The 27187-nt window shown below is 41.8% G+C and overlaps 1 protein-coding gene across 16 annotated transcripts in view; it reads left to right on the top strand.

Annotated features, from left to right (window-relative positions):
* The first annotated feature begins 5753 nt into the window (after positions 1-5753).
* Positions 5754-27187, top strand: part of MSANTD2 (Myb/SANT DNA binding domain containing 2) — a 31500-nt gene continuing 10066 nt past the window's right edge. For 4 of the 16 annotated variants that reach the window (XM_043451037.1, XM_043451036.1, XM_043451045.1 and 1 more), the window contains exon 1: positions 5754-7368. In XM_043451037.1, the coding sequence (XP_043306972.1) occupies positions 6604-7368 (765 nt within the window). In that variant the 5' untranslated portion in view covers positions 5754-6603. Of the gene's footprint in view, positions 7369-13157; positions 19272-21755; positions 21848-21935; positions 22123-25900; positions 26037-27187 lie in introns of those variants that run through there. The other 12 variants (XR_006266333.1, XR_006266332.1, XM_043451043.1 and 9 more) reach the window with 10 other exon arrangements.

Raw genomic sequence — 27187 nt, 5'->3', positions numbered from 1 at the left:
GTTTTCTGATGTCCTTTGTCTCGAAAGCCATTGTTTCATATGTTTTGTCTGGTTTTCTAGTGATTCAAGGGAGGAGGGTGTATCTGGTTCCGGCTGCTCATCTTGGTTGATTATGAAAGCCTGCCTGGACTCTTTTAAGTGCTGGATCCAGTAGGAAGGAACAAAATGGATAAAATCCTTGGTTTCAAACAGCCTACATTCCAGACCGCACTGACAGTAAGTATATGAAAGAAAAGTAAATTTGCATAAATAAATGATTTCAGAAAATGTGTGTCGATAAAATAAGATGGTAATGTGATAGAGATGCAGAAAGGTTTCTCTCGGGAGGCAACATTTGAGGAGATGACTTATGAGAAACAGGCTGTCATTTGAAGAGCTAAGAGTGTGTTCTAAGATAAGGAGATGTGACAAGTCCAAACAGAAATAAGCTCGGCTTATTTCAGAGGGCAAATACAAGGCCAGTGTGGCTGGAGTGTATTTGAGATGGGAGATGAAGTTGGGGCCGTAGGTAGATTGTTGTTGTTCAGTTGCTCCGTTGTGTCCGACTCTTTGTGATCCCGTGGACTGCAGTACGCCAGTCTTTCCTGTCCTTCACCATGTCCTGGAGCTTGCTCAAAGTCCTGTCCATTGAGTCAGTGATACCATCCAACAATCTTCATTCTCTGTCGTCCCCTTCTCCTCCTGCCTTCAATCTTTCTCAGCAACAGGGTCTTGAGCTTAGAGTAGAAGAGTCTTGTAGATCAGTGTTCCAACTACCAACTGCTGCATAACATAGAACAACAATCATGAGCTTTATTCACGAATCTAGGGGTGCTTGAGGTCAGCTAAGTGACTTTTGTTACGGGTCTCTTTGGTTGCAATCAAGTGATGGGTGGGACTGGAGTCATCTCAAAGATTCCTCATCCCCCTATTTAGAACCTGGGCTACTTAGACAAATAACTAAAGGATAGAACATTTCTAGTTCCTTGGCGCTCTCTCTCTCAACTTACGTTAGCCCAATTTTTTACATGGTGGCTAAAGGTTTTCAGAGCAGAAACTGGCAAGAGCTTCAGGGTATTTCCAAACCTAGCCTTGAAGTCACACAATGTCATTCCCACCACATTTGGTTTGTCAAGGTAGTCACAAAGATTCACCCAGGTCCAAGGGGAAGGAACAAAAATTCAACTTCTTATTGGAAGAGCATCAAGTAATATGTGGATATGTTTTAAAACTGGGATTCCCAGGTGGCGCTAGTGGTGAAGAACCTGCCTGCCAATGCATGAGACATAAGAGACACAGGTTCAATTCCTGGGTCGGGAAGATCTCCTAGAGGAGGACATGGTAACCCACTCCTGTATTCTTGCCTGAAGAATCCCATGGACAGAGGAGCCTGGTGGGTTACAGTTCATAGGGTTGCAAAGAGTTGGGATACAACTGAAGCAACTTAGAATGCATGCATGTTTTAAAACCATCATACTCATGGCAAAGACTTTGGGTCATATTTTTATAATAGGAAGCCATTGGTGGGTTTTTAACAAGGGAATGATACAAAATGATTTGCAATTTTAAAAGGTCAGCTTGTCAGGATTACTAAGATGCCAAATCAACATGCAAGCATCAATTGTGTTATTATATAACAGCAAAAACAATTAGCAAATTAAGTGTTTAAAATGATACAAGAGTGTTTTGAAAATACCAACTAAAAAAAAGTGAAGTTGCTCAGTCGTGTCTGACTATTTGTGACCCCATGGACTGTAGCCTACCAGGCTTCTCCGTCCATGGAATTTTTGAGGCAAGGGTACTGGAGTGGGTTGCTATTTCCTTCTCCAGGGGATCTTCCTGACCCAGGAATCAAACCTGGGTTTCCTGCATTGCAGGCAGACGCTTTACCCTCTGAGCCACCAGGGAAGCCAACTACCTAGAAATAAATCCAACAAAAATACATGTAAGACTTTTATGCAGAAAACTACAAACCTCTGTTGAGAGAACCTAGAGACTGAATAGATGGATTTACTATTTTCCGGGATTGTATGACCAATTATTATAAAGATGTCAGTTTTTCTTAAATTGGTCCATAGTTTCAGTGCAATGCCAATCAAAATATCCACAGCTTTTTTCTGTAGAACTTGACAAGCTAATTCTAACAATGTATATGGTAATGTGAAGGATCAAGAATAGTAAGCCACTCTTGAAGGAGGAAGAAGAAAAGTGGAAGAGGGATTTTCTGTCCTTGATATAAGACTTATCATAAAGCCTGTGTCATCTGCTATTAAGGCAGTGTGATATTGCCATGAGGAACACAGATAGAAAAATAAACAGACCAGCGTAATAGAAGAACCCAGAAATAGACTCATGCACATATGGACACTTGATTTATGTCAAAGATAGCGCTGTAAAAGAAGGAAAGGATGGTCTTTTCAGTAAATGGAGTTGGAGTAATTATGTATCCACATGGAAAGAAAGAAGGAAAGAAGGGAGGGGGAGGTATATAGTCTGCAGAAATACTTGCGCATATGCACTGGGAGACATGTACAAGAATGTTTGTAGCGGCATTATTCATAATATCCTAATTTAGAGACAACCCAAAGATTCAGCAGTAGGATGGATAAATAAAATGTGATATATTCATAAAACAGAGTATTTTACAGCAACAAAAATGAATAAACTGCAGCCTCATACAGACTAGATGAATCTTAATTGAAAACAGAATATTGAATGAAAGAAGCCAGACACAGAATACATGTGATTTCATTTCCAAAAATTTCAAAACTGGGGAAAACTTTTAGCGATGCATAACCATGGACAGAGGAGCATGGTGGGCTAAGTCCATGGGACGCAGAGTCAGACACGACTGAGCGACTAACGCTTTCACTTTTTTCAATCATTCGATAAAACTGTAAAGAAGGGCAAGCCTGCATAGTGGTTATTTTTATGAGGAAGATAGAGTTTAACATTGGGAAGGGGTTGTAGGGTAGAGCTTCTAGAGTGCTGGCTATATTCTATTTACTGTCTTGGATGTGGTCATATAGTATCAGTTTTATAAAAATTCATTTAGTAGTTGTATATGCATGCTTTATGTACTTCTCTATACATTATATTTCACAAGAAAAAAGTTTTAAAATACCAAGTTCACTCTGGCTACTGTGTGAGCATGCAAGTATGTAAGCAGGAAGTCCAGTTGTCCAGTAAAGACACGATAGAGGCTTGGACCAGGGTCGAGAAGTAGTCAGATATAGGAAATAGTTTAGAATTAGAGGTAACAGGACTTGATGTGGAATATGAAGGGCAAAAAATACAGCAACAAACACACTGAGTCATAAAACACAGTGAGAGTACGAAATGGAATCAACTAAGCTTCTGAAACAGAAAACGTTAATGTGAAGTGCTAAGTTGTGTGAATGGGTATCAGATGGAGGACTTCTGTCTGACACATTAGGGAAAGCTTCATAGAAAAGCTGGGAAGGAACTTCCCTGGTGGTCCAGTGGCTAAGACTCCGAGCTCCAAATGTAGTGGCCGGCCAGGGTTCCATCCCTGGTCAGGAAACTAGATCCCACATGCCACATCCGAGAGAGTTCACATGCTGCAACTAACACCCGGCATGGCCAAATGATTAAAAATAAATATACTAAGTATTTTTTTAAAAGCTGGGAAAACAAACAGTTGAGGAAATGGATGAGGGGTTATACAGCTAAAGGAGATTAGTGGATCGCTTACAGGCAGGAGTTTTGTATTGTCCTGTACTCTTTTGCACATTATTTTATTTTTGAGGCATTTCATGCATTATCTCTCAAATAAGTTTTTATCTACTTATGACTACCATTTAGATCCACAATAAAAGGTGTTAGCAAATGACTTCAAAGGCAGCAGCCATTCCACAAGTCCTGAATGAACCATGAAGTCTTGAACAAGTATATCACACAACTCCTAGAAGCCAACACCACGGTCACATGATCCTAGTGATCATATGGCAGTGCTTCTACACTATAGAATGGAATATGTATTAATAGCTTTTACATTATTGGCTTCATTTTACCTTCAAGATGTTACTGGAAGTTTTATTTTTGATACAAGCTTTTCTCATTGGATAGACTGATGGGTGTTGGAATAAAGGGTGGGGGGGGGGATATATAGAAATAATGTCTAAAACAGAAGTTAGTGGGAAGGGAGACTTCTCAGTCAACCCACTTTATCTAGGAAGGCTTCCTGCATGAGTCAGAGTGATTTGAGGATCATCCAGAATTAACAATAGAAGGAGGGAGCTTTTCTTTTTCAGGCTTGTGGAAAAATAAGAGTGGGAGAAGCAATGATTTTAAAACTCTGTGGCGTTTCTGATTTCATGTATGATTTTAGGCACATCACTCTCTTTCATCAGGGCTTCCCTGGTGGCTTAGCTGGTATAGAATCCGCCTGCAATGAGGGAGACCTGGGTTTGATCCCTAGGTTGGGAAGATCCCCTGGAGAAGGGAACATTTACCCACTGCAGAATCCTGGCCTGGAGAATTCCATGGACTGTATAGTCCATGGGGTCACAAAGAGTCAGGCATGACTGAGTGACTTTCACTCACTCTTTCTCTTTCATACACACTATACACCTTGACATTAAAAAAAATTACTGTTGGGCTAAATGAGAGTGAGTTTTACTTTCATAGGTGTCTAAGATTCCACTAGAGCCCATGAGGGAGTTGGAAATGAGAACACTGAAAACCAGAAGTAGGAAGTGAAGGGGGAAGATTAGATTAACTGGAGTACAAGCAAAGTGATGTGACAGCCAGTGCTCACACATGCTTGTGAGAACCAGGAACCGTTGGCAGAGTTTTATCTGTATTAATGCATTTACTCTCATGACAATGCTGTGAGGTCATCCTCACTTTACAGCTGGAGATACCATGACACCAAAAGGTTGGGTAAATAAGTTGGCTGAGGTTACAGAACTGGAATTTGAAGCCAGGCTTTCTGAGTCTAGAATTCATACTCTTAACTGTGGTGCTAGACTATATATATATATATATTTTTTGTTGTTGTTGAAAGATGTGAAAAATTTATTGCTTTGAATTTTTTAATTGGAGGATAATTGCTTTACAACGTTGTGTTGGTTTCCGTCCTATAACAACAGGAGTCAGCCAGGAGTATACATACTTCCCCTCCCTCTTGAGCCTCCCTCCCATCCACCCCAGTTTTGAATTTTTATTGGAGGAGAGCTGATTTACAGTGTTGTGTTAGTTGCAGGTGTAGAGCAAAAGGAATCAGTTATACATCTACTAGACTATAACTTTTTCTTAGAAAAAAAGGAAGAGATAGCATAAATGTTGGAATTTGTGTTTCTTCATATTCCTAGCTTATAAAGTACGGTGACATTTTAAAATGGCATACAGAGACAATTATCTCCTCTACTTTGTCCCTGTTGCTTATTCCTTTGGCTTTCCAATGACAACCCTGTCATTCTCCGGGGTGATTCTGAGCTTATTTTTGGCTATGCTCAGGTCTTCCTTGCTGTACTACTTTTCTCTAGTTGCCAGGAGCCCAGGAGGTCTAGGTGGCCGTGTGTGGGCTTCTCATTTCGGTGGCGTCTCTTGCGGCACACAGGATCTAGAGGCCCTGGCTTCAGTAACAGTGGCAGGCTGGCCTAGCTGCTCCACAGCATGTGGGATCTTCCCCCATCAGGGGTTGAACCCACGGCTCCTGCATTGGCAGGTGGATTCTTTACCACTGAGCCACAAAGGGAAGCCCTGATTTTAAGTTTAAAATGCAGTTGACCTCAGCTTTTTTTTTTTTAAACCTAACATATATTTGCCATTAAAAGAAAAAAAAAAAAACCATTGCATAGCTTATTTATATTTGAAAAACAACAACCACCACCACCACCACCAGCTGGGGCATTCAAGTTTAGCATCTAAGATTAGATGTTTGGCTTTGAAGAGTACTGAAATAGCTAACAGCGATGTATTGGGCTCGGGGTGTTTAACGTTCATTAAACTGCAGCACTTTATGGAACGATTACCACTAATTACTGGAGTTCACAAGAGCCATCATAACTGACAGTCTTTTTTTCGTCGCTTTACACTGGAGAGTATGAAAAACTGTCGGAAAAACGATGTAACTTCCCAATTAGGGAGATGGAGAACGGTATGGGAAAGTAACTTTTCTGCTGAGGCTGTGAGTTCATACTCATTTAAGCTGTAGACAGATCGTGCAAGCGCAATAAAGACGTCTAACTGTTGTACAAACCGTCACCCCCATCCAGACTAAATGGAAAATAGAACTGGAATAGGAGTTGCTCTTCAAATACTGCGCTTGGGAGTCTCGAAAAGCTACAGAGCACAAACCAAGCCTAGTTCCCAGATGCTTTTTAAGTCTTCCCCAGGAATGCTCTCCCAGTAGCCTCGGCGCCTTCCTGGCTGAGCCCGGCGCGGGGCTCCCCAGCCTCCGCCCGGGGCGTTAGCCCCGGCACCCCGAGGCCAGTTCCGAAGAGGGGAGCGGCAGAGCCGAGGGAGGAGAGCGAGAGAGCGAAATGGTCAAGTCCTCCTTAACTCCGGGCCCCCTCGCGGGCCTCACCCCTCCTCCCGGGGGCTGAGATTGGAGAGGAAGTGGGAAGGTTTCAATCTGTTCCTCACACCGGCGCCCTCATGCCCCCACCCTTCTCCTCCGCTCGGGGATCCAGCGAGCCTCATTCCCGCCCCTCGCCCCGGGAGAGGAGCGCGCGCCGCGGCCGGGTGCGCGGAGAAAGGCCGGGGACGGCAGGCGGCCTCCACGCGGCCGCCGGGGCCCGCAGCCGTCCGCCCTCCAGCAAGCCAGGCCCGAGGGCAGCCCCGGAGTCCGGGGCGGCCGGATGTGAGGGCGCGTCACTTCCGGGCGGTGCAGCGGCGGCCGCTTGGAAGATGGCTGCGCCCTGTGGCTCGGAGCTGCCCGCCAACTCGCCGCTAAAAATCCCGAAGATGGAGGTGCTCTCCCCGGCTTCTCCTGGTGGCCTGAGCGACGGAAACCCATCGCTGTCCGACCCTTCCACGCCTCGGGGTGCCTCCCCGCTCGGGCCGGGCAGTGCGGCGGGCTCGGGGGCAGCGGCGTCCGGGGGTCTCGGGCTGGGGCTGGGGGGCCGCAGCGCCGCCTCGTCCTCGGTCTCCTTCTCCCCTGGTGGCGGCGGTGGTGGCGGGGCTGCGGCAGCCGCCGCCGCTGCATGCCGGGGCATGTCGTGGACGCCGGCAGAGACGAACGCGCTCATCGCTGTGTGGGGCAACGAGCGGCTGGTGGAGGCACGGTACCAGCAGCTGGAGGGAGCCGGCACGGTGTTCGGCAGCAAGGCCCCCGGGCCGGCCATGTACGAGCGCGTGTCCCGGGCCCTGGCCGAGCTGGGCTACGAGCGGACCCCGTCCCAGTGCCGGGAGCGCATCAAGGTAACCGGCCGCCCGGCCTGGGGCAGCAAACCAGAGGCAGAGAGAAGGCGGGGAAGCGGGCCTCGGGGGCGGGGGCCGGTCTGAGCGCAGGGCTCCCCTCCGGGGCCCGGTGGGCCATTCGCATCTCCTCCGCCTTTTTTCTTCTCTCCCTGGGAAGGGGGGGCTTTTTTTTCCAGATGGCCGCCAGCCCGTAGGTTTTCTGAGTTTGAAGTTGGGCGTGCCTGCCGCCGCCCCTCTCTCTTGCCAATCGAGGATGTTCTTGCGCTCTGAAGTTGGTAGTTTCGCATTGTGCTCCCGGCAGCGGTCCCATGCAGCCGGAGCCGCTCGCCCCCACCGCCCGGGCCCCTCGCTTTGTTCCAGGCCGGGGGGCTCCCAGGCAGAGGCTTACCGGCCGGGGCGGGATGGAGCAGGGATAGACGCGGGGGAGGGGGGGAGGTGCTGAGCTCCCCCCGCTACCCCCCAGTTTAGGAATTTTCAAGTGAGTGGCAGGGGCAGAGCCGTACGAAAGGCGCCTTCAGACGATGGCCTTTGTGTCAGTTGTCTTGCTTCTGCCTTGAGCTTGCTATCAAGTCTTGAGATGCTTTGGAGAATTGGGGAGGCTAGGTTGTAGCCAGATACTGTATTGCTTTTGTGGAGTTAGGGCACAGTTAAAGTTGGCCTGGCTGATACTTGGCCCGAAATTTGAGTGTGTTGCCTCCAGAGTTACGTTGGCTTGAGGCCCTGCAGTGTTTCTGACGAAGCTCCTTCTTGAAAGCCTGTTGTTTCCCTGCCTTAGCTGTTGTGCCGGATGTGGTGACAAGTGAAGCTCTCACTGTGCGTCTGGCCATCCTTGTGTACTTCGGGTTTCAGTACAGAGACTTAATTTGGGCTGGAAATGTTACCTCCAGTCGGTTACTGTTTTCTGTTCCTGCTGACTTAATCTGGGAGTTCAGGTTTGTAGTATTGGCAGATACGGAGTTGTTTTTTAGGTAAGTTGGTTGGTGCCCTCCTCGCAGTGTCTGCTAAAAGATTCTGGTAGAAGACTTTCCCCCTTGTTCACGGAACTACTACTTGTTCAGAGTTACGGGATCAGTGTGCTTCATTTCTGGCAGGGCTGACACTTTTTTGGAACTCCATGGCGGGGTAAAAAACCCAGTAGGAACTGTCATACTCACACTGGAGAAGGAGATGGCTCCAAAATTCTGGAGATCTTGTCTCAAGTGTTCATTTGAGGACATTGTGGCTTAGAAACTTTGGTCCAGAAACCAAGATATTTCAAACCTATTAACTATTTTTAGGGAATCTTGACACCCGTTTCTCAATTAGAAAATTAGATTGGTTTACCTGATAACATGTTATCTCTGGGCCCCCCTCCCTCTCCATTTTAGACAAGGATGTCATGAAAGTAATAGTTTATAGATAGGATAAATAGTAGCTAATAGTAGCCACTGTTCTCTGAATCTCATTCCTTGTTCTATTCAAGGTTGTTAAGGTTAAGTTCAGGGGAGTTTTTGCATTGTGCTGTTTAGCCTCTATCCGTGAACTTTTTTGGGTTTAGAAGTGCCCTTTAGGCGTTTGTAATTGTTTTAGCTTCATTGATTTTTTTTTTTTTTTGTCCATAGAAATTTCCCAATCAGAAGGACAAAGGGTGTTATCCAAAGCTGCTTATGAATCTCACTGATTATAAAATTGTTTCTCAAAAAGCCAGGAAATCTCTAGTTGGGTTGCGTCTTTGTCCAGTTACGAGAAGCATAACCTAAAGCAAAGAAAGGAGACTGGGCTTCTCTGAAGAATTTTCAAAAGAGGATGGTTTTCTTTGTCTCCAAGCAGATAAGATCAGATTGACCTCAAGCTCTTAGAATATTTTGAGACTATATGGATGTTGATGATGGATTCTCTAATCCACAGTAGCAGTTGATGAGGCGACCAGATCACTGCTTTTTGTTTTCTTTTTTAAGTAAACAATTCCTTAAGTGTGATTTCAACTAAGGAACCAGACTTCTTCTTTAATAGCATTGGTCTTTCCTATCGGAATTATAAGCTCCATAAAGACAAGTTCTGATCTCTTATTCCCAACAGTATGTCCAGTGCCTAGGACATAAGTAGGCACTGGATACATATTAAATTCACCAAATAAACAAAGCCTTGAAGGATAATGTTGGAAAGTATAAAAATCTAGAGCAGTGTTCAGATTTTAACCTCAAAACATAGACTTTGAAACCCAATTTGAGAAATACTTCCTTAAAAACTAAACTCTGTCCCTCTTGGAGACTTAAGATGAATGTAATCTTAAACATGGATACACACGTGGTCACTGAAATCATAGGCTTACACAGTTATGAGGTGGATGTTTATGATTATGTTCCAGATTATGATTATGAAAATCAAAAGGCAACCGTAGAAAATTCTCAGAGAATCATCCCAAACCCCTGAAACAAATCTTTCAATCCCAGTTTCAGAAATGCCAATTTAGAACAAGTAATTCAGAGATCTCTTTCACTTGATTCTGTTAATGAGAACCACAAAAAGAAATTCAACAATCCTTTTTGCTTTGGAATTTGCAAAATAGAAACAAAGTAGTTCAGTGAGATATGGACGTGGAGGTATATCTTGTCCAGAATAATGCAGCTCAGTTAAGTGTGAACTCACGTCAGAGGCTCCCGGGGAGGAGCGCCTTGTGCATCAGTTACATTTCTGGTCCAATGGATTTATTTAAATAGCTATCAAGATTCAACTATGAAGACCCAGTAAATAATTTCTTCTAAGTTTGAAAGGAAGGATGATATATAGTAACTTCAGTTTTTCCCTGAAACTTCCCCTGAATCATAGTTTCAATATGTTGATGTAACAACCTTGTCATATGGTGACTCTTAGATTTTGCTGGCAAAGTACTATTTTTAAATACTATCCAAGCGAATATATATATTTCTAAGTGCACAGGATTTTAACTTAAAGTCAGATATAAACTTTTTTTTTTTTAATTGCTGCAAAGTCTGACATGTCCTGTTTCTGGTATTGTTCAGTTTTTTGGATAAAATGGGTGTGTTTGAGACTGGCTTGCTACACATGTTTGGTATCGTTTGGTTCTGAAGTTTTGTTTTCTGTTCGTTTGCCAAGAGAAAATGAATCTGCTAACAATTCCAGCCTAATTTTGGAGTCAGATAAACAAATGGGTGGTTTTCTGTCCTTTTCTTTGCCTTGTCGTCATCTCCATTTTCTAAATGCTTGAGTGTTTACTGTCTGCTTGGTGGAGAGAAGAACTGTAAGACAGAGTCCAAGAGCTTACAGTGTAGTTGAAATTTGTATACCCACACCTAAGAGTTAAAAAGCTGTACCAGACAACACAGGGGGTGGTATGCAGTGCAGTACTTAGTATGGAATGACAGAAGCAGACGCAAGTGTGATGACTTACTTCAAAGGAGGAAGAGGGCTCAGCACAGCCCATACTGTCGTAGTTGAGAGACCTACTTGGAATTCGAGCCAGATGCCGGATTCACACTTAAGTCAGTTAATCCAATGCCCTGCAAAACTCATTCTCAAGTCCCATATTTATGGGTGTTCTCCAAAAATTTGGCTCTTGAGAGTTGGCTTTTTGTCTCTCAAACAGATGCTTTAGTCTGGCTCTACCTGAAGATGAAATGCAAGGTGATCATATGACCTAAAGAACTTGTCTTTGCTGGGTCAGTGCTGGTTGTTTATCAGGTAAACTTATAAGTGATGGGGAGTCTTCTGCCTAGCAAGCAAGATGATGAACTTTTTAGAGACATTGTCTTGATCTATATTCATCAGTAATTCATCGTAATCTTTGGAACAAATATTGTACTTAGGAGACAAATCACAGTGTGGTATATTTGATCTTTCGCTGTAACTATCAAGACTTGTCATTATCTGTCCTGTGAGAACAAATAGGGCAAAGATAACTTGGAGCCCACAAATACTGTTGTCCGTGTGTGAACATTTTAAGACTGCCTGTCTCTAAGGACTTTTCTGATGTTAGCACACCAGACTTTCTGCATTATCGTTGAAAGATTTTTCAGAATGTGGTCTGCCACTCAAAAGTGTTCATACGAAAGATTTAGTCAGATTTATCTCCTTCCATTTCTTTCATTCCCAAGCCATTGCCACCAGAAAACTTGTGTGTTCCAGTTTTCTTGTCTGCTTTTGAATCTGATGAAGATTTGATATATATACTGAAAGAATAGACTCCCAGCCATACAAACGTATATTTAGGCTTTTGGTTTTGGAAGTGAGGACTCTAGTAAGCACATCTTAAAACTGTGCGTGAATAGGCACCTGAGTTTATTTCCTGGCATTTTGGGAGATCTACTGGAAAGTAGAGTGAAATATTCTGGATCCTTCATTAAGAGGTATGTAAAAAAAGGAAAGAAAAAAATGAGGAGACCCATAGTATAAAGCAGTGCTGTTCAATAAAACTTTCTGTAATGATGGAAGTGTTCTATATCTGCTGCAGTTCAGGGCAAGAACCACTAGCCAAAGGCTGTTAAGCTTTTGGAATGTGGTTCGTGTGCTTGAGGAACTGAATTTTTAATTGTGTTTCATTTTAATTAATTACGTTTTAAATTATACATAGCAATGTGTGGCTAGTGGCTACCATATTGAACAATATAGGTAAAAAGTCGTTATTCAGAATATTAAAGAAGGCTTTATTTTATGAAAGGATTCTCTTGGCTACACCCTCAGACCTCCGAGGGGCGGGGGTCTTGTTGGAAGTTCGTTCTTCTTGCCCTCCCTGTTGCTTTACCCCTGAGTAGGATGAACCTTGACAAGTCAAGAGATACGGCTCACCATTGTAGGAGGAGGAGCTTTTCCTGTAAGGAATAAAGTATTATAATCTCAGTTGACTGGGGCAAAACATATCTACACTGTCTAGCAGCTACTGTGCAATAGCTGCTGGCCACAGGCAGTAATTGAACACTTGAAAAGTGGCCAATGTGACTGTGCCACTGGATTTTTAATCTCAATTTTAATTCATTTATATTTAACTAATACAACATTGTAAAGCAACTATAATCCAATAAAAATTAACTTAAAAAAAAGTAAGTAAGTTTAGTGGCTATTATATTGACCAGAACAGCTTTGAAATTATAGTGTTCAGTTTTTTTGCTGTGTACTCCCAAAAGAGTCTTGAAATCCATGCGCTCTCTTGAACATTTGAAAGCTGACATTAATGTTTTTTCATCGTGTGTTTTAAAATGTACGGGACGTTAATGGGAGCTTCCCTGGTGGCTCCGATGGTAAAGAATCTGCCTGCAACGCGGGAGACTCAGGTTCAATTCCTGGGTGGGGAAGATCCCCCGGAGAAGGGAATGGCAACCCACTCCAGTATTCTTGCCTAGAAAATTCTGTGGACAGAGGAGCCTGGTGGGCTACAGTCCATGGGGTCGCAAAGAGTCGGACATGACTGAGCAACTAACAGGACGGAACAGGATATAGGACGTATTAAATCTAGTGTGAGTGAGATGAGATTGATGTGACACTTACTGAATAATGTACTCTGACTCTGAAGGATTCACCCCAAATTCTTATCGGTTCAGTCAGTTCAGTCACTCAGTCCTGTCCGACTCTTTGCGACCCCATGAATCGCAGCACGCCAGGCCTCCCTGTCCATCACCAACTCCCGGAGTTTACTCAAACTCATGTCCGTCAAGTTGGTGATGCCATCCAGCCAGCTCGTCCTCTGTCACCCCCTTCTCCTCCTGCCTCCAATCCCTCCCAGCATCAGGGTCTTTTCCAATGAGTCAACTCTTCGCATGAGGTGGCCAAAGTATTGGAGTTTCAGCTTCAGCATCAGTCCTTCCTTCCAATGAACACCCATGACTGATCTCTTTTAGGATGGACTGGTATCTATAGGTTTTATCAACTATATCTTGAAAATGTTGATGATCCCACAATATTCCACTTATACTTAAAATAAACAGTATGATTAACCTGTATTCCTTTGACTATTCTAAATTCAGCAGCCAAGCTTCGTGCCTAAAAAATATATACAAGACAGAATGACAGGAGTCCCTAAGGTTTAAGGTGCCTTGATCAATCATTCAAGAAGGCATATGGGCACTACAATTAAAGACCCCTAATTTAGAACTTTGAGCATCTTTTCTGTTTCTTTCTTGGCTGATGTAGAGCTCCCAGGCCCTTGGAATTCCACTGCCCGGAGGAGCCAGGAGAGATTTGGAACTTAACTCTTGGCTAAAGGCCAGGCATCTGGGGAGGACTTGGAAATCTTACCCATTCCCTTTCATCACACTCATCTGACAGATTCATCACAGGGTTTCTTTAAATACTAAGGTCTGAAATAAGAACTTTCTTTTGTTTTTTCTCGTTATTCATCAACAGATACTTGAGGGCTTTCTGTGTGAGGCTGTTGACTTACCGCAGTGTATCATTTACCGTCAGAGTCTCCCTCCCAGGGAAGAAGGAGTCAGGATACTAGAGCACCAGTTCCAGTATTGTGAGCATGGTCTATGGATTGTGTGGACATTAAGCTCCTGGTGCTACAACCTGTTTAAAAAGTCATGCCTTTCACTTGAAAAACCATATGCTGTAGTGCATGAAGGTATGCCCTAGACCCCACATGCGAGACTGGTGGGGGGGTGTCATCCAGGACCAGGTCAAAGGGTGGAGTCACCGGTTTTGGGACAACAGCAGATGTACCAGTTCTAGAAATTTATGTTTCCATAAGTAACTTTTCTATAGTTTGAATTGCAGTTATATCCATTATATATCTCATTCCTTAATTTATATACTAGAGAGAAAAACCAAAGCCATGCCTCTTTTTGAACATACCAGAAGAAATGTATTTTACCCTGTGGCCTGGTACTCACGTGGCATACACATATGAGCATAAATAGATGTTTGTGTATGTGTAACCAAAGCACATTTCACAAAACAGTAATGCTGATATTGCATCTAGAGTGTGTCTGCACTGTTCTAAGCGCTTTACAAATACTAACTTAATTAACTCACATAGTGACGCTATACTTAACTGTGCAACACACTCTGGTTGGTTCTTTTCTACTTGAACCCAGATCTTCTAGCCCCAGCATCTCTTGAGTGACATAGTCTACAGCATGTGTCTGTACCTGGAAGGTCTCTCTTTTCAGCCCCCTCCCCACACCCTCCTTCCCCCGCTCCCCACCACAGTACTTTTCAGCATCTCCTCCGCTTGCACCCCAGTCCCTCTGGCCCTCATCTTTCCTTTACCCCAGCCACACTCTCATTTGTCTCCAGAAATTCCCTCACCTAAAACAGGTGCCAAGAAAACCTGGGAGGATGGGGGTGGCCACTCCCACTGCACTGGGTAGCAGGCTTACTCCTCGGGGACTGGCCGCTCAGGGTCACATTGGTCCCTACGCGGGCCACACCGCTGAGGTGGCAGGATGGAGGAGCTGGGGGAAGGGGAGACAGGCTAAATACTCACTTGCAGGGGACCAACAGCTCACAGAATAGAGACAGGGCCTGGAGTCTTTCTCCTACAGGTTCCACAGCCGCAGTGACGTGTTCTGGGAGGGTATGGGGTGGACCAGGGATGATCTAGGTTTGTTGACATGACCTCACTGAGGTGTGCCAACACCTGGTGGGGGCAGCAACACCTCCCCATTATCACGTGCCGGCACTGTGCCTAGGGCTCAGCTAGTACCCCTCCCCCAAACTGGGGGTCCTCACATATCCCTTACCTGCACCGTCCCCTCTAACCTGTAGCAGCTCTGCATCCACCCTTGTCTCCCTAGTCACCCTCTCACCGCCCCAAATCCTCTGCACCAGAACAGGTCCTGTTCCCCTGGTTGGTTACCCCTTCATCTCCCATGTGGGGTGTTGAGACAGGTGCCCCCAACTCATTAAAATTGATTACCAACCTGCTAATGGGCCAGAACCTGCAGTTAGATAGAAGAGGAATAGAAGAGAATGAGGTGACATTTAGTTTTTTCAGTCATTGTGCTACTTTAGACTCAAGGTATCAAAACTCCAGAAACATCATTCATTTGGGACAGGTCATGTCCCAGATGTTCTCGTGAAATGTTTTATCCTGTGTAGTTCTAGAGACCTAGAACCTATGGCTTGAGGGGAAGGTGAAAGGAGGTGGGAAGTGGTAAGAAATCAGACTAGAGACAAACAAGAGGTCAGAGGATGGGCCAAGGAGTTTGGACTTTGTTCTAACTTAATAGCGAGTTTTCAGCTGGGGAGTAACATGGTTTCCCTTAGGTTCTCGAACTAGCTGTCAGGTGGAAAATGAATTGGAAAGGCTAAGACTGAAAGTACTAAGATTTTTTAGAGGCTCCTTGCAGAAACCTACACAGGAGGTGAAATAGTGGCAGTGAAAAGGGAGAGAACAGAACAGATTTCAGACATAATCAAAAGTAGTGGAGCTGTTTTGGAGAATCTGAAAATTTAGATTTGCTAAATCTTAACCTGGCTACACAACTCACTGTGTACTTCTCTACCATTGTACACAGAGGATGCTAATTGCAGTCCTCAGAGGTCATCACAGTACTTCATTGCTTAAGTTTTAAGCTTTAAGTTGGTTCTTTTTTTTTTTTTTTTAAGCTGTGCTACATGGCAGGGGGTCTTAGTTCTCCCTACAGGGGGTGGGCAGAGTCCTAATGACTGGATCACCAGGGAATTCTCTAGGTTTTGTTCTCAAACCCAATGGAAGTGTTAGTCATTCAGTCCTGTCTGACTCTTTTGTGAGTCAGTGGGCTGTAGCCTGCCAGGCTTCTCTGTCCACAGGATTCTCCAGGCAAGACTGTTGGACTGAGTTGTTGTTTCCTTCTTCAGGGCATCTTCCTGACCCAGGGATTGAACTCAGGTCTCCTCCATTGCTGGCAGATTCATTACCATCTGAGGCACTAGGGGAGCCCAGAACCCAGTGAGATCCAGCTAAATAAAACACTGCTTTAGGACAGTCCTGTCTGTGTTATCCAGACTCCCTTGGGTTCTGATCTGCTCCCCAGGCTTCTTAAGTGATGGTCCTGCCTTCTTTTTTCCTAACATTACCAGAGGGCAAGAACTAAAATCAGATCTAAAATTTCAAATGTAAATTATCATGCATTCTCTCAGAAGTATGCTCATGTCACTAGGATGAGGTAGAATAGCGGCCCCCCCCCCGCCCCCCTACACTTTGGATGGTTGTATCTGTGTTGTGTTTGCAAAATGTTTTTTAAAAAAAGGGAGGGGGGAGGAAAAACTTTCTGAGTTTCAAAAACGAATACCAGTACCATTTTTTAGATAGTCGATTGTTAGGATTGCCCATTGATGATTAGGTTCTGTTTAATTTTATTTCTGTTGTCGGGTTTATGCAGTGTGTTCTGTCTACTATTTACCATTGCAAAAACTTCCTTCAGTGTTGAAAATGAATGCTCAATGAATCTGTGCCTCCTATACTGCATATGTTACAAGTTATCTGGGGTTTGTAATCTATGCGGAGTCTTCCCCGCTATTGTTCTAAAGAATTGAAAAATGCCTGCATACTGGAATAAGGTGTATATTTAAGTCTGTATAATTCTTAACCTATCTGTAGTTGAGAGAGTCTTTGAGAGCCAATGGAAATACCTTTTTTCTTGGCGATAATCAAATGAGTGCTACTTTGTCGCTTAGTGGGTGGGGTGTGATATTATTTCCTAATAGAATACAGACCTGTGTTTATTCTCAGACATTTTAGGAATAACAGCCATCATCTTATTTTTATATATGTGTTCTTGGCTGTATCCATAAATTACATTTCTTGAGCTACCAAATAATAACTTCATTCATTATAAAGTGATGAAATAGAATGGAAGTTGTTTACCTAGATTTATTTTCTAGTAGCATTTTCTCAGCCTGTGTAAGATGACTTTGTTGTAACAGCCTGAATTTTTGAAACCCACAATGTTGTTTCTCTAATATCTACCTTTAGATTACTACATTTATCCAAATAAGTCAATTATGTTTGTACTTGATATTAATAAAACCAGAATAAAGTTCATATCTACCAAAACCTGCTCTTATCATTATTATTTAAAATTTACAAATACTTTTCTCTAAATGGCTGGAGCTGCTTAATGACTTAGAAAAAGGAGTGTGATAGGCCAGAAAGTACCTTGACCTTGTAACTCTCAGCTGCCACATACAATCTTAGGAGTTTCTGTCATTTACTCATCCCTTTAGCAAAAATATATTGAGCTGCTTCTGTGTGCCAAATATTTGATTTAGGTTCTAAGAATACATCAAAGAGTAAAACTGGGGGAAAAAAACAAAGACAAACCCACCTGCCTTCAAAGAGGTTATATCCAGTAGAAAACAATATGAATACTTTAAATATGTTAATTCAAAACTATTAACACAATCAGAAAAACCCTCAAATAAGATATTCTTTTATATTAGCCTTATTGACCTTAGAAGGTTTCAGCTCTCAACCTTCCACTATGCATGGGAAATAGAAATTCCTTTGCTTTGGCTTTATTAAGAATGATCTACATGATTTTTATATTACGACTTCTTACTGTGATATGTCCGGTTGAGTCTTGCCCCTCCAAGCAGCAGAGTGCCATGCTGCCTGGTATTCATGCTGTCATTAGACAGTGAGCACATCTGTGCTGGTCCTGGTGGTACAGCCTTCAGCAGAAATAGATAATGTTCCTTCTCTCTTGTATAAATTAGGAAATATGGTTAATAGTTGGATTTGAGAAATCAGAGTTTTGCCAGCTTTAGAACAGTATAAAATAATTTTTGACATAAGTTATATAAACCACATTATAAAACTAAGGAAAAAGCAAGGGAAAGTTTAACTCTTCTTGATGATAGCATATCTACAAGTCTGTGAGATGTTATTTTTCAAGAAGTGGTGGTGAAGCTTATTTTAATTCCAGTAAGATTTCCACTGGAGAAGGAAATGGCAGCCCACTCCAATATTCTTGCCTGGAAAATCCCATGGACAGAGGAGCCTGGTGGGTTACAGTCCATGGGGTTGCAAAGAGTTGGACATGACTGAGCACACATGCAAAATTTCCATGCACCAAAGAAGAAATGAGAAATCTACATGCCTTTTGTTTTATTGAACTCCGAGAAAGTATATATAGGTCATTCATGCTTCTTTCTTGATTCATGCCTGCCTCCTACTTCTTGCAAACAGGTTGCCCAGTGAGTGAGGCTAAGTCCTCACTCTGGGTGGGTAGCGAGGATTCCTTTTTCCCCTTGTTTATATGTCACTGTGTTAGTCACCATATTCTTGCTCAGAGTATAAACCTTTGAAAATGGCTAAATGATTGGCTTTTAGCCATAGAAGAATGAATATGAGCGAAGTTATGATGACATAGCCAGGTGTTGGTGAAATTTGAATAATGTATGGGCAATAACATACTCATTTAACAATGTTACCTAATATGTAACAAACCTAAATCTAGGTATAAGCACCTTTTATTAATACTTAAAGATTTCACATGTTGTCAAAACTTGATACAACACTTTAAGTACTAATAAAGAAGTGAGCATTCTTTTAATATTGGGTGATGTTTAGCTGAAAGTTACTTGCTTTTCTAAACAAGGTTCTGATACTGATCGCTACAGTAAGGTTCTTTTGAGTTTGTTATTCTTATCATGTGCTTAATGATAAAGCTTTACTGCTACTTTTTCTTTCCTTGAACTAACCTTCACATAAGACACCTTGGCTTCCAGGTGGCGTGACTATTCTTGTTGTAATAATAAGAAATATTTAACATTTACTGAGTACAAGCTACTAAGCAAACACTGTTTTAAATTCTCTACTTGAATTTTTTTATTTAACACAAATCTGTGATGGAGGTAATGGCCACATACTCCAGTATTGCCTGGGAAATCCCACGGACAGAGAAGCCTGTCGGGATACAGTCCATGGGGTCGAAAAGAGTCGGACACGACTGAGCAACTATCACTTTCACTTCATGATGGAGGTACTGTTACCAGCTCTACCTTACAGATAGAGAAATTGAGGTACAGAGCGATTAATTTTTCTAATGTCACAGAGCTAGCAGGTGGTGAAGCTAGACTAAGTCTGACTCTGCACTCTTAATCACTTGATTATGTATTGCCCCATTGTGAATTATCAGTCCACCTTTATTAAAATTTGACAGTTGAAACAGTATTTTGGCAACAATGAAATCATAAATTCATAAATGCCAAAATCACACAGCAACACACAGATGGACCTCATAGGGCTCATATATGTGTCTTGGCATAAAAATGGAAACAGAAATTTTAAAAATCCTTGCAGATAATTCATGGTGTCCTAAGATTATAAACATAATGAGAAACATTGATTTGAAAGTCCCAAGAATTTAAAACAAAGTGTCGAAACATAAATAAGACTTTTATTGTAGACAGCTCATTCAGTCGTTCATTCAGGTCTTTATATATGTGATGGTATTTGTTGGACTACCAACTCTTCTTAAAGAAATTAAGTTTGAGGCTAAAGAAGGAGAAACATTTACAAGGTAGAAAGAACTTTTTGACGGTAAAAGTGGGTAAGGATGTGGCTTACTGAAGGAGACCGCAGAGTGACCGTTACTTTATGCCTCTGCTTGTTCACCTAATGTGTAAATGACTGGGTACTCTTCTCCTCAGAGGTGATGAGGGTGAGATGGACTGTTTCGTAATGCGTGATATAAATATACGAAAAGGAGACTATGCAGATGAAGAAAGCTCAAAATAGAATCAAGAAGTGAGAAATCAAGAGAGTGCAGGGAGTATAGCAGTACCCAGGTAAATGTGGTTACTTAGCTAAATGTGAAAATGAGCTATGAACTTCCCGGCAACTATGGCAAAAAGGTAAATACAGTGATTTTTCTGTACTTTTCATTGCCTGCAGAAGAGAAACACACAAGGTCCTCGTTTTGAAACCTAAGATGAACTTTCATTAAGGACACTCGGATAGCGACCTTGGATACGCTCTTGCCTTTCTCTTCATTCTCTTTTCTGTTAAATAGGGCAGCATGACGTATCTTCTGTGTATATGTAATACCCTGCCCGGACCCCTCCCCCGGGGAATGAGACTGGCGCGTCTCCACCAGCTGCCTGAGTGGTGATGGCTTCAGGAATCCTCCTGAAGGAATCCTCCCAGGAATGTCTGGCTGTCCATGGCTAGGCTCCCTCTCCCCTGGCAGCCTGGACCCAGTGACTGGTCAGTGCTGAAATTCAAAAGTCCAGCCGCCTTGCCTTAAGTCAAGGGAGCTCTAAGTATTACTTTCAGATTCCATACTTCACTTTAGGATTGACCAAGACCTCCGAGGCAGCCATGAGTTACTTTACCTCTGTCTTCCCCATCCCGTGCTCACAAATGCTGTTCTGAAGAGCTCTCCGCTATAAACGTCCTGCACAGCCTCCTCAGTGTCTCTCCTGGGACCCTCTCTTTTAGCATCATTGTAAAAATTAGAAATAATAAATGAAAACTGCTGACCCCAACTCTCAGCACATGGTAGAGACTGAGAAGATGTTAGTTATGGTTTACTTTCATTGCATGGGACATTGAGCCACCTATGGAAAATGTCTGATTTCTGTAGAAGGTACAGACATTTTTTCATATGGTAATTCCTTTTAGCAGTCCTCATAAAGGTAAGAATAAAATATTAAAATGCTACCAACTGAGCTATAAAAAGTGTTACGGTAGATTTTCTGAGTTTCCAGCAACTTTCTCAGAAAGCTCAGGTTGCTCAAAGACAGGTGCATAAACTTAAAGCAGGCTTATTTTCAGATTTTTCATAGAAAGTTTATATGTCAAGATACAAAAATATTTTATTTTCATGCTTATACCCTGTAAATGCAGAAAGAAAAAACCCTTTTGAAATCACTTAATATTTACCAGGTTTTAATAGTCAACTGAATCTTAACCTGACGCTTGTACCCAGGTACCTCTGGAGGATTTCTAATCTTACTATTTAGGTGATTTTGTCTCAATGTCCAAATTATTATTTTTTTCACAACCAAATACCTAAAATTTACTAATGGGAAGAAAAACTATTTTAAGTTATCTTTGCATCATAGATGGTAGTTTTCAGTAAGAAGATAACTACAAAATTGAGAATCACATGGTCACCCTATGAAACAAAATCAAGTGGCCTTTTTCAGAGGGGAGCCTGGTCTGCCTAAACCTGGTCTCATGAATCAAAGAAAGTACCTCTGTGTTTGGAAGCAGTACAATATTGTAATGATGATGCTCCGAGGATGTTTGGAACACGTTCATGTGTGGTAACTTTTAGACACTGTTGATTATGGAGTTGTCAGTGTTTAATGCAGGATGTTTGTATGAGAGAGGACTTTAAAGATGAGTGGCTCTCACCGCTATCCTAGATAGATTTTAGATAATTCTCTTGAATGTGTTTTTTAGTTATCACATACTAATAAAAGCTGCCATTTTAACATCATCCAAATACTGCTTTTAGGTGGTGCCCTGGGATGTGACGTACTGAGAAAAGATTCAACAGAGATGCTAATGTAGCAACGTCAGCGCTGATATAGGAGGTCAGATGAAAATAACCTCTCATCCAAGTCAGTGCTTTTCGAAACAACTGATTTTTTTCCCTTTCAAGTGGTGGGTGGGGGTGGGGGAAGTTCTAGATACATAATGTTATCTGACTGGGTTTGATGACTGTTTGACTGCTGCCTACATCTGAAATAATTAAGTAGTTCAGTAAACTCTAGTTTGTTTGTTTTTTTTACTTGTCTTAAATAGAGAAACCCTTGAGGATTCCATATCTAGAAAGACTCTTGTATCCCAAAGAAGCCCTTGAACCTGACCATGCACACTAGGTATGGTTTATCTAGTATTGTGACCAAGATGAGATTTTGTATGAGTATCCATATGATTTATAGACAGTGTAGAGTTAAAAGCTTTATGGCCATATGAGTTTAGTTTCTTGAGGAATGGAAGATGTTTAATTTTGACAATTAGTATTGTCCTCCTCGAGGGCTTTTTTCTTCATTTTTTTTTAATTCCATTTATTTTTATTAGTTGGAGGCTAATCATTTTACAGTATTGTAGTGGTTTTTGCCATACACTGACATGAATCAGCCATCGATCCACACGTGTTCCCCATCCTGTTGCCCCCTCCCGCCCGGCTTTTTTCTTCTTACTCGGAATGGGTAAGACCCTCAGCTGCTAGCATGGGGGAAGCTAGAAAGCTTAGAATATGCGCTGAGAAAATTTCCTGAATGATTTGTTCTATGCAAGAATTTCTCCCTCAAAGACACACTGATCAGATACAGACATAAGTGAGTCACTGATAGCCAGATTTGGGATGAAGTGCAGCTGATAGAACTCGATCCTGGGCAGTTCCCCACAAAGACTGAGGCCCTAGAGAGGTAAGAGCTCTTGGTTTCTGGTGGTCATTCTTGGGTTTGACCCTGTTAACATCCAGGAAGCAATCAAGTCTTTTTTCCTTTTGTATCTTTAACTGAACTACTGTCAAAGAATATTCTTCACTATTTAATTTGTAAGGCATAAGAAATAATAAAATTTGGACAGGGTTTACAGAGCTCTATTTGGCAGGTAATCCGTCCTCCCCCACCACCCCCCATTCCCCACCAAAGAAAAGTGTGATAGGAATGGTAGATATTTTAAAATAGCCTTGCCCTCTGCAGTTAGTCCTCCAACAAAGAAATTAATTTGCTCTGCTAATGATGGTGGTATCTGTGTTAATACCTTTTGCCACTCCTGCTCTTTTCAAAAGGTTTTAGGACTCCTACCTACCTTGGATTTATTGACTTTAATACATTTAATGCATTGTATGCTTAAACAGTGAGTTTCCCCATTTTCTTTGCTAAGAAGATTTTCACCTTCTTGCAAGTGATTTAATACTTTAAAATTACCTTAATTCGTTTAATAAACATATTGAACAATCCTTACATGACAGGCACTGTTCCGGGCTCCAGGAAACAGGGAACAAGGCAGACAGCCTTTGCCCCTTGAAGTTTACAATCTAGCGAAATAACTTTTTTAGGATACAGTAACATTTTAGAGTGTCATTTGGTAATTTTTACAAGCCAAATCTCTTCTGAAGGAACACTTGTCTTGGGGTCTTGACTCCTCATTTGTTAAGTGAGGAAGTTGGACTAGATGATCTTGAGTTCTTTTCCATTCAAAACTTCTGTAATGTTTTGGAAGTTGGAACCTGGTTTTCTCTGAGAGCCTTGGGCAGCCCCACCTACTCTCTGTTAATCATTATATTAGGGACGATTTTACAGAAGAGGCACTTGGCAAGAGTAGTGACAGGTATAGGTAACGAATAGTATCAAGTACCGCAAGAAAGTCAAGATGAGTTAAGGACAGAGTTTGAGGACCATTGTTCTTAGTAATTAGAAAGGCATTGCTGACCATGGTGGTTTCAGTGGGATAACAGATCAACTTTGATCCATGGAGTTGAGGATTGAGTTCCCATAGACATTGCCTATTCCTTGGAGTCCCTTTAGCCTTTAGGCTGTTAAAGTGGGGAGATGTTAAGGCTTAGCCATTGTCCACTAAGGAAGGTAGTCAAGACTTAACGTTCCTATACTTGGTTCTAGGTGTGTGAATTTCCCTGGTCTAAGTGGTTACCTTAGGTGATTTACCTAGAATCTCAATTGATATGTTAATCAGATAGTGAATGATCAAGTACTTTGTGATACTGCTGGAACAGATAACATAACTTATGAATCATTTATTACTGTTTCATTGCCACTACAGAAAAACATTTCTTTCCCAGTAGGTAGGAAAAAAGTGCTATATTTTTGTGAAGAGTAAGTTGATACCTTTGTATGCTTTTACCTATAGAAATTGTTTCTTTCAGGAAATGGGAATTTTGCTAATTTACGTCTTAAAGAAAGTAGTAAGGCTGCTTTATCTAAATGAGCAGGATTCTGAGGAAGCTGGGGAAATTGTATTTGAATTGGTCCCAGTCTTCAGCCTGTCTTGTAAAATGTAAGACACAGACTAAGTCTACCTTATTTTAGGATTTCTGACTAATATGTTACATATTCTTTTGTGGAAGAAAAAAAACCACGTGGCATAGAGCAGTTTCTTAACCCAGGGTTCTTGTGTGAGCTCTTCAGGGAGTCCAGGTTCCCCTTGACATTGTATGGAACAGTTCTGTACAGGTATTCTTCTTGGGAGGGGATCCAGGACCCAAAAAAGCACCTCTGCTCTAGAGAGGAAAAGGGCGTCTTGAGAGTAAAGATTTCTCACTTGCCAGATCTGTAGTGCTAAGAACCAGGGGGTGTGAAACAAGTGCTGTGTTTTTTGGTTTTCTTTTGTTGGGGTTTTTGGTAGATTGGTTGGTTTTAAATGACTTAGGTTGATTTGAAGGATTAGGTGATTGGCAAGTCAATTTGCCAAATTTTAACGTACAGAAAACCTAAGAAAATAGTAAAAATTACACTGACCGTGGATGGATTTTGCTTTAACTGATTTCTTCATCATTAGTTATAATTCTGTCTATATATATATATACACACACACATATATATATAAATTTATGCTATATTCTTAATATTCCTTTTACTGTGTGCAGAAATGTTTTTACAGTTGTTTGCCATTTCAGGCTTCCCCCCACCACCTTTGTGCTCACAGTAAGAAAATTAAGCTAATTTAAGACATTCTGAATCTTTCTTAGAAGTATTGAAATAAACTCAGTATTGTTCTGTTGCCTCAATTAACTAAGAGCAACTAATTGTAACACAGTAAAGCAGCAGCTTTAGTTTAAAAGATGACAGATCTGTTTCTTTTGCTTTACAGTACACATCAGCTTAGGCTGAAGTATTGTTTTTCTCACTTTTTATAAACAATCACTAGAGATTTGTTCCTAGTGTAATTTCAGCTATTGCTTGTGGAAATATAGTATGTGATTTTTAAGACTTTGTTTCCAAATAAGTGTATCCTTTATTTAATCATTTGGGTTAAAGAGTCTTAAATTTATCATATTTAGTTGGCAGAGGGTTAAGATAAACTATAAGCCATTTCTAGTATGGCTAATTTGACAACCACGTTTGAAAATCTGTTTCACTGCTTGTTTTTTTCTTATAACATTGTTTCCTGCTGTTACAACTAAGCTGTCCTCCCTGCAATTTGACTATTTTTCATCTGACATCTTAGACTGATCATGCAAGTGTTTTCTAAACAAAACATTGTATGGCAGTTATGCCTTATCTCTATTCCTCCCTGTTATATACCCTGTTCCAGTTATAGACAGTTCTGTTAGAACAGTGGTTTTGTCATGGTGATGATTTTATGATTGTATGAAATGGGGCACATTTTGAGAAAATGCTGGAGCCAGTAGCAGAATTAGGTGGCGTATGCCCATGTAATTTATTGAGCTTGCTTCCTACTCTGCCATACCAGGGAAGAGTTCTATTCTTCCCCCTTCCTGAAAGCCAAAGGAGGAATTGGAGGACACTGAAATAAAAAGAAGCCTTACTTTTTGACCCCCACAGTAGCTTATATAATGTCAGGAAGGGCTTTGATGAAACCACTGGCCCTACTTAAAGATCTTATTTTCCAAGCCTTTCATTATTTTATTTGCCCTTTTCTGAACTCTGCAATTTCCCTCTCTTGTAGCTGGTTCGATGCCCAGAACTGAATGCTGTGTTCCAGCTGTGGCCTCACCGGTGCTGAATAGAGAGGAAGAGCCACCTCCATAGCTTACATGTGATTCCTCTGCTTATACAACCCAATACTGGATTTACTTACTTTGGCAAGATAGCTGCATTGTGCACTGTATTTAATGTTACGTGTACTGTAACCCTGGGTCTCTCTCTGCATTGCTGCCGTTAAACCCCCAATCCTGCCAATCTTAAAGCTCCTGCCTTTGTTCACCTGCCCCGCTTCCCACCCCCCAGACTGCCCTTACATTCATCCACAATGAATGTCATCTTTTATTCTCTCATTTCCTCTCACTGTAATCTTAAACTTTGGCAAAACCTTCCCTCTGTCTATGAATTGTCAGTTGTCAGCCATCTGATTTTTTCTCCCTGCTTTGGTAATGGGACATCTCTCACTTCTCTCTGGCATGGTGGATGTATCAAGCATTCACTTGGCAGTTCTTCTGAATCAGATACCTTTGGATTTCTCTGATCCGACCACATGGTCAAGTTGTTTTAGTTCTTCTATCCAGGTTTTCTTGACTTCTATCCATGTGACTTCATTCAGGATATAGTATTATCTCATAACTCCTGGGGGAGACAGTAATAGAGACTTAGCATGGACATTTCTAACAATAAAGGAAGTGTTCTTCTTCTTCACTGTGAATAGAATAGTCTTTAATAATTTTAAGCAAATTCTTTCCTCTCTGACGTCTTAATTTTTTGAAAAATGCTAGAGCCAAGTGACTATAAATTTGTAAGATGGGTGAGATAAAGGAAGAAAGGAAGGGAAACAAGGTTTCTCTGTAGAACAGGAAATGGTTCTCAAAGGAAGTGGAATTGAGGTTCTTGTTGGGCTTGGTACAGCTTTCCAAAATGGGAGGCAAGTTTTTCCTAGATATCATAGCATTATCTAATCTAAGATGCACAGTAGATGTTTAGTTGGTTTATTGAGGACTGTTGTTACAGACATACAGACTTTGTGCTTTGGTTAATCATTTAGAGTGTGGAAAGTGTAACCTTTTCTGGTTTATTATGGATGATAAGAATTGGAAGTCCTCCATATGTCCTTTTTATGCATTTCTAAAGTCCCTCTAGCTTATCTAAATACCAGTGTTTGTTAGAGTAGCAGTCAAGCTGATGTTTCTTTCTTTGTTTTCTATCTCAGTTGATATATGCTATTTAAACAGCCTCTGCTTGGATCTGTGGTCTTTACTGAACCCAGAATGTACCTCTTTTGTGTATTTACGTCTCCAGAGAGTTG

This window comes from Cervus canadensis, chromosome 29 (genome assembly GCF_019320065.1).
Source record: "Cervus canadensis isolate Bull #8, Minnesota chromosome 29, ASM1932006v1, whole genome shotgun sequence".
NCBI classification, from domain to species: domain Eukaryota; kingdom Metazoa; phylum Chordata; class Mammalia; order Artiodactyla; family Cervidae; genus Cervus; species Cervus canadensis.
Note: the sequence above shows the minus strand (reverse complement) of the source record. Positions and strands in the feature narration are given on the sequence as shown.